General features: G+C 36.7%; 1 protein-coding gene across 3 annotated transcripts in view; it reads left to right on the top strand.

Annotated features, from left to right (window-relative positions):
* The first annotated feature begins 217 nt into the window (after positions 1–217).
* Positions 218–16,038, top strand: part of MSR1 (macrophage scavenger receptor 1) — a 97,035-nt gene continuing 81,214 nt past the window's right edge. For 2 of the 3 annotated variants that reach the window (XM_011988346.1, XM_011988347.1), the window contains exons 1-2: positions 218–448; positions 14,089–14,195. In XM_011988346.1, coding sequence (XP_011843736.1) covers positions 14,093–14,195 — 103 coding nt within the window. In that variant the 5' untranslated portion in view covers positions 218–448; positions 14,089–14,092. Of the gene's footprint in view, positions 449–5,717; positions 5,768–14,088; positions 14,196–16,038 lie in introns of those variants that run through there. The other variant, XM_011988345.1, reaches the window with a different exon arrangement.

The raw sequence follows: 16,038 nt of genomic DNA, 5'->3' as shown, positions 1-16,038 counted from the left end.
AAATACAAAAAATTAGCTGTGCGTGGTGGCACACACCTGTAGAATCTGGGAGGCGGAGGTTGCATTGAGCCGAGATCGAGCCACTGCACTCCAGCCTGGCGACAGAGCAAGATTCCGTCTCCAAAAAAAAAAAAAGAAAGCTCAATCTGCCAAACATTATGTGCTTGTTTCAACAACCCTTGTTTCTTTTTCTTTTCACTTCTCTTTTTTTTTTTTTAAGCGGCCTAAATGGGGTGAAGAGTGAGTTATCTGACAAATTTAGATTTTGCAAACCTGTGCATTGATGAGAGTGCTATTGAAACACATTAACAAAGATTTTCAACACACGAATGTGTCATTTCCTTTCTTCATGTACCAGATGCTGAAATACTACGAGATAAAGATTTTAGGTTTCAGTTGTAAAGAGAGAAAAGTGGATAAATCAGTGCTGCTTTCTTTAGGACCAAAGGTAAAAAAAGGCTTATTTTAATGTTTTATTCCAGAATTGTTTCTATTGATTGTTATGTGTCTGCTCTATGTGTGTATGTATGTGTGTGTGTGATGTATGATATATTTCTGCGTGTGTGTGTGTATATATATATATATGAGATGAATGATTTCTAGTAGAATGCTTTATTCTATCAGCAGTAATTTGGGTTTTTTTTTGAGATAATCAAAAAACAGAGATTTCTGCTAAATTTTCTGAGTGAAAAACATATGTGTTCACAAATACACGTGAAATATACTAAATGCTTTGTAGTTTGAACAGGCAAGGTGGTTTTTTTTTCATATAATTAAGTATATTTTGTTTAAAATATTGACTTTATTCAAAGTATAATTTGATATATTTCAGATATTCTCCTTTCATAACTTTTCATGGAACATGTTAGGCTTTAATTTAATGTCTTTTGTTATCTTTCCTTGATTATATAGCAAATATTTGCTGGGTGTCTACTATATGCACTTCATTGAACTAGATGTGGGGAAAGGATACAAAAAATAAAATATAGTTCTTTTTGTGTTTGGGAATCTTATGATTTAAAACATCCCCAAATAGGCATAATGTAATTTGAGCACCTTAAGTAATATGAAAGAGCTATAGATAATTACTATGAAAATATAGGCGAAGCCAAAATTACTTCTATGGGAAAAAAGTCTATCAGAAATAAATCTTCATGGAGATGCTAGAAATCCTATTAATCTTGAAGAATAAGTAAGATTCACACAGCATACAATGGGAGGTTGGTGTTTGCACTGACCAGGTAAATATAGTTATAGAAAAACCATAGAACTGAGATTATGAATGTTTTATGCAGTGATTAGCAGTTTTCTGCAGTGGGTAAGAGCTGATCTTCTGGGAGTAGACTGCCTGTGTTCAAATGCCAGCTCCCCCGCTCCCTAGCCGCGTAACATTGACTAGTTACTTACACATTTCAAGTCTTAGTTCCCTACCCTGTAAAATGGAGAAAATACTACTGTGTACCTCATGAACACACTGTGAGAACAAAATAAGAAAAGCTCATATTTTTTTTAAAACGGCATTTTAAAATAACAGTAATTCATATATTGATGATTTTTTGTGTATCAGGCAATTTACAAAAATATTTTTAATGCTCACAATAATTCTTTAAACTTATATTGTGATCATATTTTACATATCTAAAGAAACTTCAGTTCAAATAAGTTAAAATATTTGCCTAAGGTCACACAGCTAAATGATGTCACAGTCAATACTCAAATCTAGATTTCAGATTCAAAAGTTGGTGCTCTTTCTTCTTTGCTACCAAGGATGAATATCAGTGACCTCAGGCGCAATATAAATATTTCCATTTCTTACTAAAATCCTTCTCACAGACAGGTTCCTTAAGCTGTTCCTTAAGCATAAAACTGTTAGTTTCACAAATAATCTTAACTTAATTTCCATGTTATATACACATTCAACTGCTGTTACAAAACTCAAAGTTTTTATTTTATGTAATAAAGAGGATCACAAGGTTATTATTTATTCCAAATCTTGAAGATAAAGTTGACCTTAAGAATATGATGAAAAAACTAAATAGGGAAAAATCTTGGAAAAATGAATACATGTCAAGTATGAAAAGACAGATGGTAAATATGTATTAAATATAAAGAACTTATTCACATGCACAGCTAAAAGCAACCTGTGGGGATGTGTAAGCAGTGAATATGAATAGATAATAACCCAAGAAGAAAAATATATGACAAACAATTACAGTGAAGTCTCTCTCTTAACATTAATAATAAAAAATAAAAATGAAAACCACTTTTAGTATTATTTAACTCTTATCAAAATCTAAATGATTCTAAAATAAGCTTTATTATTCAATGGTAGTGAATTTTGCTTGAAACTGCCATATTCATATATAAGTCTGGAATATTTATAAATTTATGCAATCTTTTTAAAGATCACTAAGACAGTGGAGCCCAAGAAGTTCAAAATAGTTTTCCTTTCACCTTTGAATTTCACATATGGTGAATTATCCTAAAGAAATGTTTTAAAAGAAGAAAGCTAAATTATGAAAATAGTGACCAGGTGTGGTGGCTCACGCCTGTAATCCCAGCACTTTTGGAGGTCGAGGCGGGTGGATCACCTGATGAACATGGTGAAAAATACAAAAATCAGCTGGGCATGGTGGCAAATGCCTATAATCCCAGCTACTCGGGAGGCTGAGGCAGGACAATCGCTTGAACCCAGGAGACAGGGGTTTCATTGAGCTGAGATCGCACCATTAAACTCTAGTCTGGGTGACAAAGCGAGAATCCATCTGAAAAAAAAAAGGAAATATTTATAACATCATTATTTGTATCAGTGAAGCATTGCCACCTGACAAAAGGAAAAAAAAGTTTAAAAGAAAAAAATTATATTTTAGAAAAATGACTATATAAATAAGATTATATATATACACACACATACATACACACACACACACACACACACATATATATATGTTGAATTACTATGTAGCAAAGACTTGGAACCAGCCCAAATGTCCCTCAGTGATAGACTGAATAAAGAAAATGTGGCACATATACATCATGGAATACTATGCAGCCATAAAAAAGGATGAGCTCATGTTCTTCGCAGGGACATGGATGACGCCGGAAACTATCATTCTCAGCAAACTAACACAGGAACAGAAAAACAAACACTGCATGTTCTCACTCATAAGTGAGAGCTGAACAATGAGAACACATGGACACAGGGAGGGGAGCATCACACACCGGGGCCTGTCAGTGGGTGGGAGGCAAGGGGAGAGATAACATTAGGACAAATACCGAATGCATGCGGGGCTTAAAACCTGGATGATGGGCTGATGGGTGCAGCAAACCACCATGGCACATGTATACCAGTGTAGCAAACCTGCACAATCTGCACGTGTATCCCAGAACTTAAAGAATAATAAAAAAAATTTCAAGTTTGAAAAATTCATTTGAAATATTAAAATAATGTGATGATTTTAAGGAAAATGCATAATACCAAATGATATTTGCATGACAACATGAACTATGTTACATGTGTACATATATCGAAAGACTTCAGTTTCATTTAAAAAATTAAGGTTTTTTTTTTGCTTTATTAGGGTGATGAGGTGACAAAAATTTTATCCTAACATATCTATAATATTATGATAATGTTTTATAAGAAAAACAAGAAAAAGTAAGTGTATGGTTCCAAACAAATTGACCTTGAAATTCTTTCATTATGAATTTCCTGTAAACTTTTCATCCACTTGATAAAAAGCTGATATTACAGAAACGTGTTTCACTTCTCGTGAGCACGTGCTTTTAATAGATTACACAAACACAAAGGATTTCACAATCCTTTATCAGTACATTGACATTTAATAGGAAAAGTCACTTTATGTGAAGCTACTGTTTTTCCTAACTTTGGAACTGATATGAAAAGGCACACTTGGACAGTGTGAGTCGTTCACTGCCTGCTAATGAAGGCTCATGCATGTATGTATGTTCACGTTACTAAAAAATTACAATGATTATAGCCAGAGTAAGGAGCTGAAATAATCTGGTAATTTTAATAATAAATGCTTTTGAAGCAAAGTAGCTTCACTGAGGGTAATATTTTTTGTTTCACTTTGCTAGTTACATGCAGTGCAGAGAGAAATATTTTATTTTCCAATGTGTAACAGAAGAATTTTTAAAATTCCCACTTTAGTGAACCGCAAAGTTTTCTTGAGGCATAACCCAAGATATAAAATCCAGTCATCTTGAAAAAGATCTTGCCTTTCATTTCATTTATTAATGTAATTTTAAATACTGCATTATGTATGTAATGAGCACCTTCAGGAACTCTCTGATTCCTGAACCAAAGAGATCAAAACTCCATATCATGGATCTGGCTTGGATGAGAGAAGACACATGATAGATAAGACAAATAAGGAAAATATGTTTTGGGGGAAAGAAAATGAAGCCAGGATGGGGAAGACAAGGCCCCAAGGGGTTGTGGGTTGAAACTGGATGTTCAGGAACAGTCTGCTTCCTTACTTGCTTTTTCTTTCTTCTTTCTTTCTTTCTTTTTTTTTTTGAGACAGAGTTTTATTCTTGTTGCCCAGGCTGGAATGCAGTGGCCTGATGCTGGCTCACTGCTACCTCTGCCTCCAAGGTTCAAGCAATTCTTCTGTCTCAGCCTCCTGAGTGGCTGGTATTACAGGTGCCCACCACCACACTCAGCTAATTTTTTGTATTTTTAGTAGAGACGGGGTTTCATCATGTTGGCCAGGATGATCTCAAACTCCTGACTTCAGGTGATCCACCCACCTCGGCCTCCCAAAGTGCAGGGATTACAGGTGGTCTGTTTTATTGAGTCAGACTTTAGTGAAGGCCTGAGTGAGACAAGAAGGCATTCAGGGGCTTTGAGCATGGGAGTGACTCAACCTGCCTTACTTTTTAAGAGGATTCTTTTGGAAACTGTGTGGAGAATTAATTCAAGAGTGTAAGAATGAAAGTCAGGGTGCTATTAACATCAACGCTCAATAGCTCATGCCTGTAATCCCAGAAATTTGGGAGGCTGAGGTGGGAAGATTGCTTGAGGCTAAAGAGTTTGAGATCAGCCTAGGCAACATAGCAAGACTGCATCTCTAGAAAAAAAATAAACAGGTAACTGAGCATGGTGTCATGCACCTGTAGACCCAGCTACTCAGGAGGCTGAGGTGGAAGAGTCGCTTGAACCCAGAAGGTCAAGGTTGCAGTGATGTGATCACGTGGCTGCACTGCAGCCTGGGCACGAGAGCAAGACCTTGTCTCAAAAAAAAAAAAAAAAAAACAAATTGTCAAGGCGAAAAGGATGATGGGGCTTGGACAGGTTGCTAGCAAGGAAGTGACAAGAAGCCCTCAGTTTCTGCATAGTGTTTGAAAACAAAGCAACAGGATCGGATGAGAGATGGGAAGTAGTGGATGAGAAAAGGCGAGGAACAAGGAAGACCTCTAGGTTTGGACCATGTTAGAATTCTAAGCAGAGATGTTCTTAGGCAGTGGCATATATGGGTCTGGAATTGAGAGGCGAGGTATGGGCAAGAGATAAAGATCTAAGAGTCATCAGTCTTCCAGATTATATTTAAAGCAAAGAGGCTAGTGAGATCACCAAGGGAGTGAAAATAGAAAGAGAGAAAACAGAACAGAAACTGGGCCCTCGCTCACTCTGCTATTGAGATACTGGGGAGAAGAGGAGGAATATCCATAAATAAATAAAACTCCCCTGGATGTGCTATCTCAGTGCAATCGTCAGTATCTCTCTTCTCAACAGAAAACCATGAGCATGAACAACTTTCATTTATGCATTCAGGGACTTTCATTTTCATACAGTTACCGCTGCCAATCTTGCAAGGTTTTATTTCTGCTTCTACTACACAGGAAAAAACAACTTAAATTCTATGTGGCAGGTTATGGATTTCTTGCAGGACACGAACTTCTTTGTTCTTTTCCGTGACCCTGACTGCTTCTTGTTTTTCTCCTGCAGTGTCAAAAAGTTCTTCCTTGTCTTTTGTACTGAGTCTTCTTCCTCTACTCACCCATTGAATATCATGTTTTTCAAATTTATGTCTCTGGTGTTTTTTTTCTGAAAAAAAGGTATCTTCTACTGTTTGATTTTTTCCTCCTATTCTTTGTTAAAGTGCTATAGTTTAGATGCTATTAATTTGTCCTCTCTTTTAATGCCCTGGGATTTTCCTCCTAATTGTCTGCACCATTGCTGCTACCCAAGATGCCTGGCTGGGGTAGATAAAAATAAGCTGAAGTCCAAAAATTGGAATAGAATGGAAGGAATGGATCCAAGGAAATCAGGAGTTTTTGTGCAATCAGATGTGGGTCTTATACATGAGAATGTTCTAGAAAATAAGCTCTGGCTTCAGATTTGAGTGACTGTGCTTTGCTGGCATATGCCTAACTGTATCATGTATTCTCCACTACATAGTAAGTAAATAATAATAATACGTGGGTATCATAATAAATAGATGATGTAAATGGATGATATACCCACAATGAAAATCCTGGAAAAATAAAAGGTAGGCTGCTATAGAAAATCCACCTTGTAGCTGGTTGTATTATGTAAAACAAAAGCTGATTCTGAGACTGAGATCTGTGTTGGCTCTATTCGCTCGATCAGCACACAGGCAGTAGTTCAAGCCATGGAAGCAGATGAGATTCTTGGAGAGACTGTACAGACTAAGAAAAAAGGCAGTAACATCAGAAAATGCCACAAATCCTATGACTGCATTATCTCTGACGAACATGATCTTTTTTTTTCCTGGAAAACATATATACCAACATTTCACGCAGTTCATGATAAACCAATCGCTTTTGAACGCTGGCCCCAGAAAGCAAACAGACTTCCCATGGTGCACAATTGTAGCGGTAGGGAATATTGCTCATTCCTCATTCCGCCGAGTATGCTTTAGTGCGCACCTCCCTTCTGGTCCACCACACTTGTCAGGGACATTTTATAGACCAAATATTGTCAGTCTAAACCACTCATAGACATGTACTAGAGAGTTTTCCTTTTTCAGAGTTTAAATAAATCTTCCCAGGTTAACCACAGTTTAAAATACAGTAGTCCACAAAATGTTTATTATCACCTCTATATGCTAAAAAAAGATAAACCAAAGGTTAGAGACTTAAAGAAAAACAAAATCAAGCTTCATGTCTAGTTCAAAGTGAAAGGGAGAAAGGCAAAATGTTTAATAAACAATATATATTGTGTCACTAATAATATTAATCCAGGTCACTACTGCCAAAGCAAAGAATACTTTTTTTTTAAAACTTCATTTGTATAGATAGTGATTCAGTGTTATATTTTGGGTAGGTCGTGAAAGCCAGATCAATTTATGTGATCAGAAAAATGAAGGAAGAAATTGATGAGTCAGATGCTACCAGGTCCTTGCCTCTCCAGCCTCTTCTTTTTGAACCTCCTTTGTACCTGTCTGGAGAAAAAGAATAAAGAGTGTACTACCAACCTAACCAAGGTTATTATAGTCTGGTTGTTTAAAATACCATTTTTTCTCCTTTTGTCTTTTTCCCACTTTCCAAGGTACTCAAGAAAATTGAACAGATGTAATAGATCAAATTAAAAGACTTTATTTCCTGAAAGCCTTTTTTATCTATTGTGATGTGCACTATCCCTCTCCTTTCATGGGAGAGACAGGAAGTTACCTGAATCTAGGCTGAAAAGGTTATGTGAAAAGAAAGTATAATAAAAGGGACACTTGGCTTTTTAAATCTTTGTTTTCTCTTAACCTAGGTAAGGCATATTAGAAATAAATATGTAAAGGAGAAAACTAAATGATGTCTTTATGAAAAATTAAAACTGCTTGCAGTTCCATGTTGTTCATACCTTCATGCTTTTAAACATGATATTTTCCATCCTGGAATGACCGTACCCCAGATTCTGCTGATTTTCAAAACCCTGATTCATTGTCATCTTTTCTGTATTCCTACCTTGATTACCCACTTCCCCAAAAGAGGTAATCACTCCCTTTTGTACTATGCCTGTGCCTTGTGTATATATATATATATATAAAAAATACATAATAATATGTTATTATATTAAATATATATTATAATAATATAAATATATTATATGATATGTTGTCAATTATATGATATATAAAATATATATAATATATTTGCCAATTATATAATATATACTATATTAACATAATATAAATTACATATAATTATACATATTATGTATTTATATTATATAATATATAATTGGCAAATATATAGTATTATATATAATATAATTGGCAAATACATAATATATGTTATATTAATAAATAATATATTTACTATAGCATATATTTTATAACATTTATATATTATATATTTGTGAATTATATAATATATTGTATATTAACATGTTATATAAATTATATAATATATAATTTATATATAAATATGTATTATATGTTATAAATGTAATTATATATAATGAATATTTATATAGTTATTCATATATTTATATATTCTATTTATTCAGTATGTTGTATTTATTCAGTATATTCAATATTCAGTATATTCTATGTTCCGGGTTGCTTTAGACTCTAGTGACATAATGTGGACAAAATCAGACATGGTCCCTACTCATTCAGAGTTCACAGTGTAAAGATATTTATCAGATCCTAAGGCTTCAGCTTTTTTCACAAACGTTATTACCTGGTAGATAGGATAATCTGAGATGTTTCTTTTGCATTTCAGTAAAAATGGAGCCAGAATATCTCAAATGCGAGGATCAAAGCCATAATCAAACACGTGGAGAAAGGGCCAGTAGGTAGCCTAAAAGGAAACCATTTCTGGTTACAGACACGCACTAAGTAATAATGTTTCAGTCAACATAGGACCATATATGTGATGGTGGCCCCATAAGATTATAATGGAGCTGAAAAATTCTATCACCTATTGACCTCACAGCTGTTCTAAGGGAATAGCACATTGCATTACTCACGTGTTTGTGGTGATGCTGGTGTAAACAAGCCTGCTGCTGTGCCAGTCATTTAAAAGTATAGCACCTACAGTTACGTAAGTATGTAATACTTGATAACAAATGTTAATGGTTTATGTATTTACCACATTACACTTTTTCATCATTATTTTAGTGTGCACTCTTCCTACTTATAAACAAAGATTCAACCGTAAAACAGCCTCAGGCAGGTCCTTTAGGAGGTCTTCTGGAAGAACACATTGATATCATAGGAGATGACAGCTCCATACCTGTTATTGTTTCTGAAGATCTTTCAGTGGGAGAAGATATGGAGGGAAAGACAGTGCCATTGATGAGCCTGATCCTGTGTAGGCCTAGGCTAATGTGTGTGTTTGTGTCTTAGTTATCAACAAAAAAGTTAAAGAAGTAGAAACATTAAAAAAATAAAGGTTAAAATAGCTTATAGGATAAAGCAGTTTAGAAAGAAAATATTTGTGTACAGCTATACAATTTATGGTTTAAGCTAAGTGTTATTACAAAAGAGTCAAAAAGTTGTTTTTAAAAAGTGTATAAAGTATAAACGGTACTGTAAACTAGGGCTAATTTATTATTGAAGAAATCAAATTGTTGATACATTTAGTGTAGCTGAAGTGTGCAATGTTTATAAAGTCTACAGTGTTTCACATTCACTCACCACTCACTCACCCAAAGCACCTTCCAGTCCTGCAAGTTTCATTTATCCTAATTGCCCTGTACAGGTGCACAACTTTGTATCTTTTATACCATATTTTGACTGCATTTCTCTACGTGTAGATATGTTAGAAACACACATACTTCCCATCGTGTTCCAACCTGCCTACAGGATTCAGCACAGTATAACATGCTGTATAGGTGTGTAACCTAGGAGCAATAGGCCAGACCATCTAGGTTTGTGTAAGTGCACTCTATGATGTTCATACAGCAATGAAATTGACTAGCAATGCATTTCTCAGAATGTATCTTTGTCCTTAAGTGACACATGTCTGTACATACCAGGTATACATGAACACAATTTTTGCGGGTCCATCTCTTACAAACTGAGTTCAACGTTAAAAAGCATTAGTACACAGTTCCAAGTGCCTTAAACTATAGGGTTTTCTTTCTTCAACTTTTTTAAAATTATATTTTAAGTTCTGGGATACATGTGCAGAATGTGCAGGTTTGTTACATAGGTACACATGTGCAGAATGTGCAGGTTTGTTACATAGGTACACATGTGCAGAATGTGCAGGTTTGTTACATAGGTATACACATGCCATGGTGGTTTGCTGAACCCATCAACCCATCGTTTACATTAGGTGTTTCTCTTAATGCTACCCATCCCTTTGCCTCCCACCCACTGACAGGCCCTAGTGTGTGATGTTCCCCTCCCTGGGTCCATGTTTTCTCATTGTTCAGCTCCCACTTATGAGTGAGAACATGTGATGTTTTGTTTTCTGTTCCTGTGTTAGTTTGCTGAGAATTATGGTTTCCAGCTTCATGCATGTCCCTGCAAAGGACATGAACTCAGTCATTTTTATGGTTGCATAGTATTCCATGGTGTATATGTGCCACATTTTCTTTATCCAGTCTATCATTGATGGGCATTTGGATTGGTTCCAAGAATGGCGATCATTAAAAAGTCAAGAAACAACAGATGCTGGAGAGGATATGGAGAAATAGGAACGCTTTTACACTGTCGGTGGGAGTGTAAATTAGTTCAATCATTGTGGAAGACAGTGTGGCGGTTCCTCAAGGATTTAGAACGAGAAATACCATTTGACGCAGCAATCGCATTACTGGGTATATACCCAAAGGATTATAAATCATTCAACTATAGTTTTGAAGTGAATTTTGCTGAGTTTTATTGTCATCTCAGTTTTTTAAAATTATTTGGATTTTTTGTTCATTTGTTTTGCTTGGTGAGTAAAACTGCTATTTAAATCTAATAGGGTAAATTTAAAGGGAGGAAATAGAGAGGAGTGTGAATCTAAATAATCCAGTTTGGCTTCTTACAGTAGTTTATTTTCCCAGATAATTGTTTATTTATTTTGCTTTGCCTCTCCCTGAGAAAGGAAATTTGGGTTCTGTGCCTACCTCCCTTCATTCCCTTCTGCCACAGTGGTCATATCCATTAAAGAACATAGTCCTTGGTCAGATCAACGTAGGATTCATGAAAACCAACTCTCAGAAAGGAGGAATATGCAAAGATTGTCATTGCAAACTGCCAAATAAAGAATATCCTTAGTGATGTTTTCAAAATATATTGACAGGAGTTGAGTCATATCCTTACATGTCACTGCCTCTCCCCACAGTGGGATGAACACTTGCATCTGAATGATCGCCTTTCATTTCCTGGGCTAGATTTGAGTTTGCTGTCCTGACGCTGCGGGTGCACTCAGTTAGAACTGTGCTGTGCTAAGTCCATTACTCAGCATTCAAGAAAATAAGAAATGATCAGAAGATATTGGCTTTAGGGTAAATCTATCAATCACATGAACTAAACTGTGTCCAACAAAAGTCGTCATATAATGTCTTTTTATGGAAAAGATTCTTAAAATGTGGTCCTCAGACCAATTGCATCACCTCTTGAGAATTTGTTGGAATTGTAAATTCTTGAGCCCTCGCCCCAAATATTAGAAACTCTGGGGATGAGGCCCATCAGTCTCTTGTTATCAAACCTTTCCAATGTTTCTGATACATGTTAAAGAGACACAGGAACATTTTTGTTGTTGTTAAGCTACTTAGTATGCACATAAAATTTAGATTATGCTGAAAAAGGTACAAGGACATATTTGTATGGCTGCCAATGTAAAATGAGAAAAGGCCTGGAAAGTGAAAGAGAGAGAGAGAAGAGAGAGAGAGAAAGGAAAGAGAGGGGAGAGGGAGAGGGAGAAAGGGAGAGAGACAGAGAGGAAGAGAGAGACCGGGTGCTATGGCTCACACCTGTAATCTCAGCACTTTGGGAGGTTGACTTGAGGTCAGGAGTTCAAGATCAGCCTGGCCAACATGGTAGCAGAGAGCTGAAATTGTACCACTGCACTCCAGCCTGGGCAACAGAGTGAGACTCCATCTCAAAACAAACAAACAAACAAACAAATAAATAAATACTTTTTTTTGAGACAGAGTTTCTCTCTTCTTGCCCAGGCTGGAGTACAATGGCACAATCTCGGCTCACTGGAAGCTCTGCCTCCCGAGTACAAGCGATTTTCCTGCCTCAGCCTCCCGAATAGCTGGGATTACAGGTGCCTGCCACCACACCTGGCTAGTTTTTTTGTATTTTTAGTGGAGATGGGGTTTCACCACATTGGCCAGGCTGGTCTCGAACTCCTGACCTCAGGAGATTCACCCGCTTCAGCCTCCCAAAGTGCTGGGATTACAGGTGTGAGCCGCTGTGCCTGGCCAATAAATAATTTTTTTGAACAGCCAGGAAATATGTATTTTTTCCAAATATGCAAAACTATTTGTTCTAAGGGAAATTGTTTTTTCAGTGAATACAGTAATTAAAATAATACTAAGGAAATTCCTTATTTGGCAGTTTGCAATGACAATTTGTGTGTACATCACTTCTGAGAATTAGTTTTCCTGAATCCTTTTTTTTTTTTTTTTTTTTAGGTTATATGTGCATAACGTACAAGTCTGTTACATATGTATACATGTGCCATGTTGGTGTGCTGTACCCATTAACTCGTCATTTACATTAGGTATATCTCCTAATGCTATTCTTCCCCACTCCTCCCACCCTATGACAGGCCACAGTGTGTGATGTTCCCTATCCTGTGTCCAAGTGATCTCATTGTTCAGTTCCCACCTGTGAGTGAGAACATGCAGTGTTTGATTTTCTGTCCTTGCGACAGTTTGCTCAGAATGATGGCTTCCAGCTTCACCCATGTCCCTACAGAGGACACGAACTCATCCTTTTTTATGGCTGCATAGTATTCCATGGGGTTTATGTGCCACATTTTCTTAATCCAGTCTATCACTGATGGACATTTGGCTTGGTTCCAAGTCTTTGCTATTGTGAGTAGTTCCACAATAATCATACGTGTGCAAGTGTCTTTATAGCAGCATGATTTATAATCCTTTGGGTATATACCCAGCAATGAGATGTTTGGGTCAAATGGTATTTCTAGTTCTAGATCCTTGAGGAGTCACCACACTGTCTTCCACAATGGTTGAACTAGTTTACAATCCCACCAACAGTATAAAAGCATTCCTATTTCTCCAAATCCTCTCCAGCACCTGTTGCTTCCTGAATTTTTAATGATCTCCATTCTAACTGGAGTGAGATGGTATCTCATTGTGGTTTTGATTTGCATTTCTCTGATGACCAGTGATGATGTGCCCATCTGACAAAGGGCTAATATCCAGAATCTACAAAGAACTTAAACAAATTTACAAGAAAAAAATCAAACAACCCCATCAAAAAGTGGGTGAAGGATATGAACAGACAGTTCTCAAAAGAAGATATTTATGCAGCCAACAGACACATGAAAAAATGCTCACCATCACTGGTTTTCCTGAATCCTATGTTGATATGGACAAGGACTATGATCTCTAATGGATTTAAACACTGTGGAGGAAGAGGATGGAGGAAGGCAGGCATAGTGCTCAAATCCTCTCTTTTCTCAGGTAGAGGCAAATTAAAATAATTATCTGGGAAAATTGACTTTTGTGAGAAGTGAAATCAGGTTATTCAGATCCAGACGTTTCTTTTGTTTCCTTCCTTTTACCCTATTAAATTACTGATTAAATCATTTTACAAATTATTTTCTGTCACTTGTAAAAAATTTTTCAGCTAAGAAAGAAGAGCTACCTCTTTTCCCACACTCAGTAAACACACCTCTAAAAATAGAGATACACATTTGCACACAGAAAGATACATGAGAGGGTTCCACATACATCTGTCTTTTTACATGCAAGTTAAAACTTATGGGTAACTTTAATATATTGCTGTATATGACAGATATACAAATTTAACAAAATATAGTTTTTTGCTAAAATTAAATGTTATTTATTATAGATTGTGTCACAGAATGTAGATTCCATTTCAAACTGAAATTTCAGTTTAAAACACTATGCAAAAGAGCCCTAGCCATTTCATGTGGAATTAATATATTTTTCCATTTGTTTCACAGAAGTATGGAGCAGTGGGATCCCTTTCGTGATCAACAGGAGGACGTTGATAGCTGCTCTGAATCTGTGAAATTTGACGCTCGCTCAATGACAGCTTTGCTTCCTCCTAGTAAGTGGAGGGGGATGAGCTGCCCATGGAGGTCATTCTTAGAGTTATTGACAATATATAAAATTATAGTCTTGAGACTTACCTTAAATGTATATGGATGTTAAAATAACACTTATTTGACAAATAGGGGTGTTCTTGAGACAGAATAAAAATAAGCTTAAATAAAAGTAAGGTAGTATTATATGAAATTAAATTAATCTACAACACTGATTGAGCCCTCTGACTTCCCAGCTATAATTAGGTCCTGGAGATAAATATGATCCTAGCACCGTGAACTAATATTTGAAAATAATGGGTAGTAGGTGCCTGTATTTGTTTTCTAGAGTTGTTGTAACAAATGGCTGCAAACTGGGAGGCTTAAAACAGCAGAAATTTATTCACTCACAGTTCTGAGACCCAGAAGTCTAAAATGCAGGTGTCAGACCATGTGCCTTTTTGAAGACTCTAGGGAAGAATCTTCCTGTGTCTCCTCCCAGCTTCTAGGGGCTCCTGGCAGTCCTTAGTGTTCCTTGCCTTTGTAGCTGCACCACTCTCATCTCTCTCTCCTTCTTCATGTGGTCTTCTCTGTGTAGCCATTTGTTCTTTTCTTACAAAGACATCAGTCTTTAGATTAGGGTTCACCCTAATCCAGTATCACTTCAATTTAACTTGATTACATCTCCAAAGACCCTATTTCCAGATAAACTCACTTTCACAGGTACCTGTGGTTAAAACTTCGACATATCTTTTGCGGGCACACAATTCAACCCCGTATAGCAGTGGTGAAACACGTTTGCACAGGTTATGACAACAGCCCAAAAGTAGCAATACTCAGCTGTATCTCAACAGGATCATTTAAGATGTCAGGAGGAGTTACTTATAATTCTGCTAAACCTAAAAGTATAAATACATATCACTAAGGGGATGGGTGGAGGCGGAAAAGACAGAGAAGACATTTCAGTGTGAAGAAGCAGCATATACAAAGTTAAAGGCTCATATATGAGTTCTTGCATAGCAAACCTGAAATACAGGCCTCAACTCCAGGGTGACAGTGGATCTTGTGTTCTGTGTAAAGGGTGGATGGGAGGATGTGGCACAAACGAGACACATACAAGTAAAGATAGTAGTGAGGGCTGTTACGCACAGAAATAATGAGTGTTTGAAGAAGGAGGAGATAGTCATTGGGAGCAGAGAAAAAGCAATCGAAATGTTTGAGAGCTATTTAAAAGGTAGAATTTACATTTGTGATGATAATTTAGAGATGAAGAAAATGACTCCTACTTTCCAGGCTTAATCAACCTGGCGGGTGGACCATACCTCAACTTGCTTCTATTATGGGTTCTTTTTCTTTTTTCCTTCAATCTTTTCTTTCCTTTCCTTTTCTGTCTTGTCTTTTTTTTTTTTTTTTTTTTTCTTTTTGAGACAGGATCTCACTTTTTCGCCTAGGCTGGAGTGCAGTGGTGTGATAACAGCCTGTTGCAGCCTCAACCTCTCGGGCTCAAGCAATTCTCCCACCTCAGCCTCTTAAGTAGCTTGGATTACAGGGACATGCTACCACGACTGGCTACTTTTTATATTTCTTGTAGAGACAGGGTTTCTCCACGTGGCCCAGGCTGGTCTCAAACTCCTAGGCTCAAGCCATCCTCCCGCCTCGGCCTCCCAAAGTGCTGGGATTACAGGCTTGAGCCACTGCATCCAGCTCTTTTCTTTTGTGTACTTTTTAAAAACTTTCTTGGCCGGGCACAGTGGCTCAGGCCTGTAATCCCAACACTTTGGGAGGCCTAGGTGGGCAGATCACCAGATCTGGAGATCCAGACCATCCTGGTTAACATGGTGAAACCCCGACTCCACTAAAACTACAAAA

This window comes from Mandrillus leucophaeus, unplaced genomic scaffold (genome assembly GCF_000951045.1).
Source record: "Mandrillus leucophaeus isolate KB7577 unplaced genomic scaffold, Mleu.le_1.0 Scaffold328, whole genome shotgun sequence".
Lineage (NCBI taxonomy): Eukaryota > Metazoa > Chordata > Mammalia > Primates > Cercopithecidae > Mandrillus > Mandrillus leucophaeus.
This window is presented reverse-complemented; position numbering and strand designations above follow the sequence as displayed.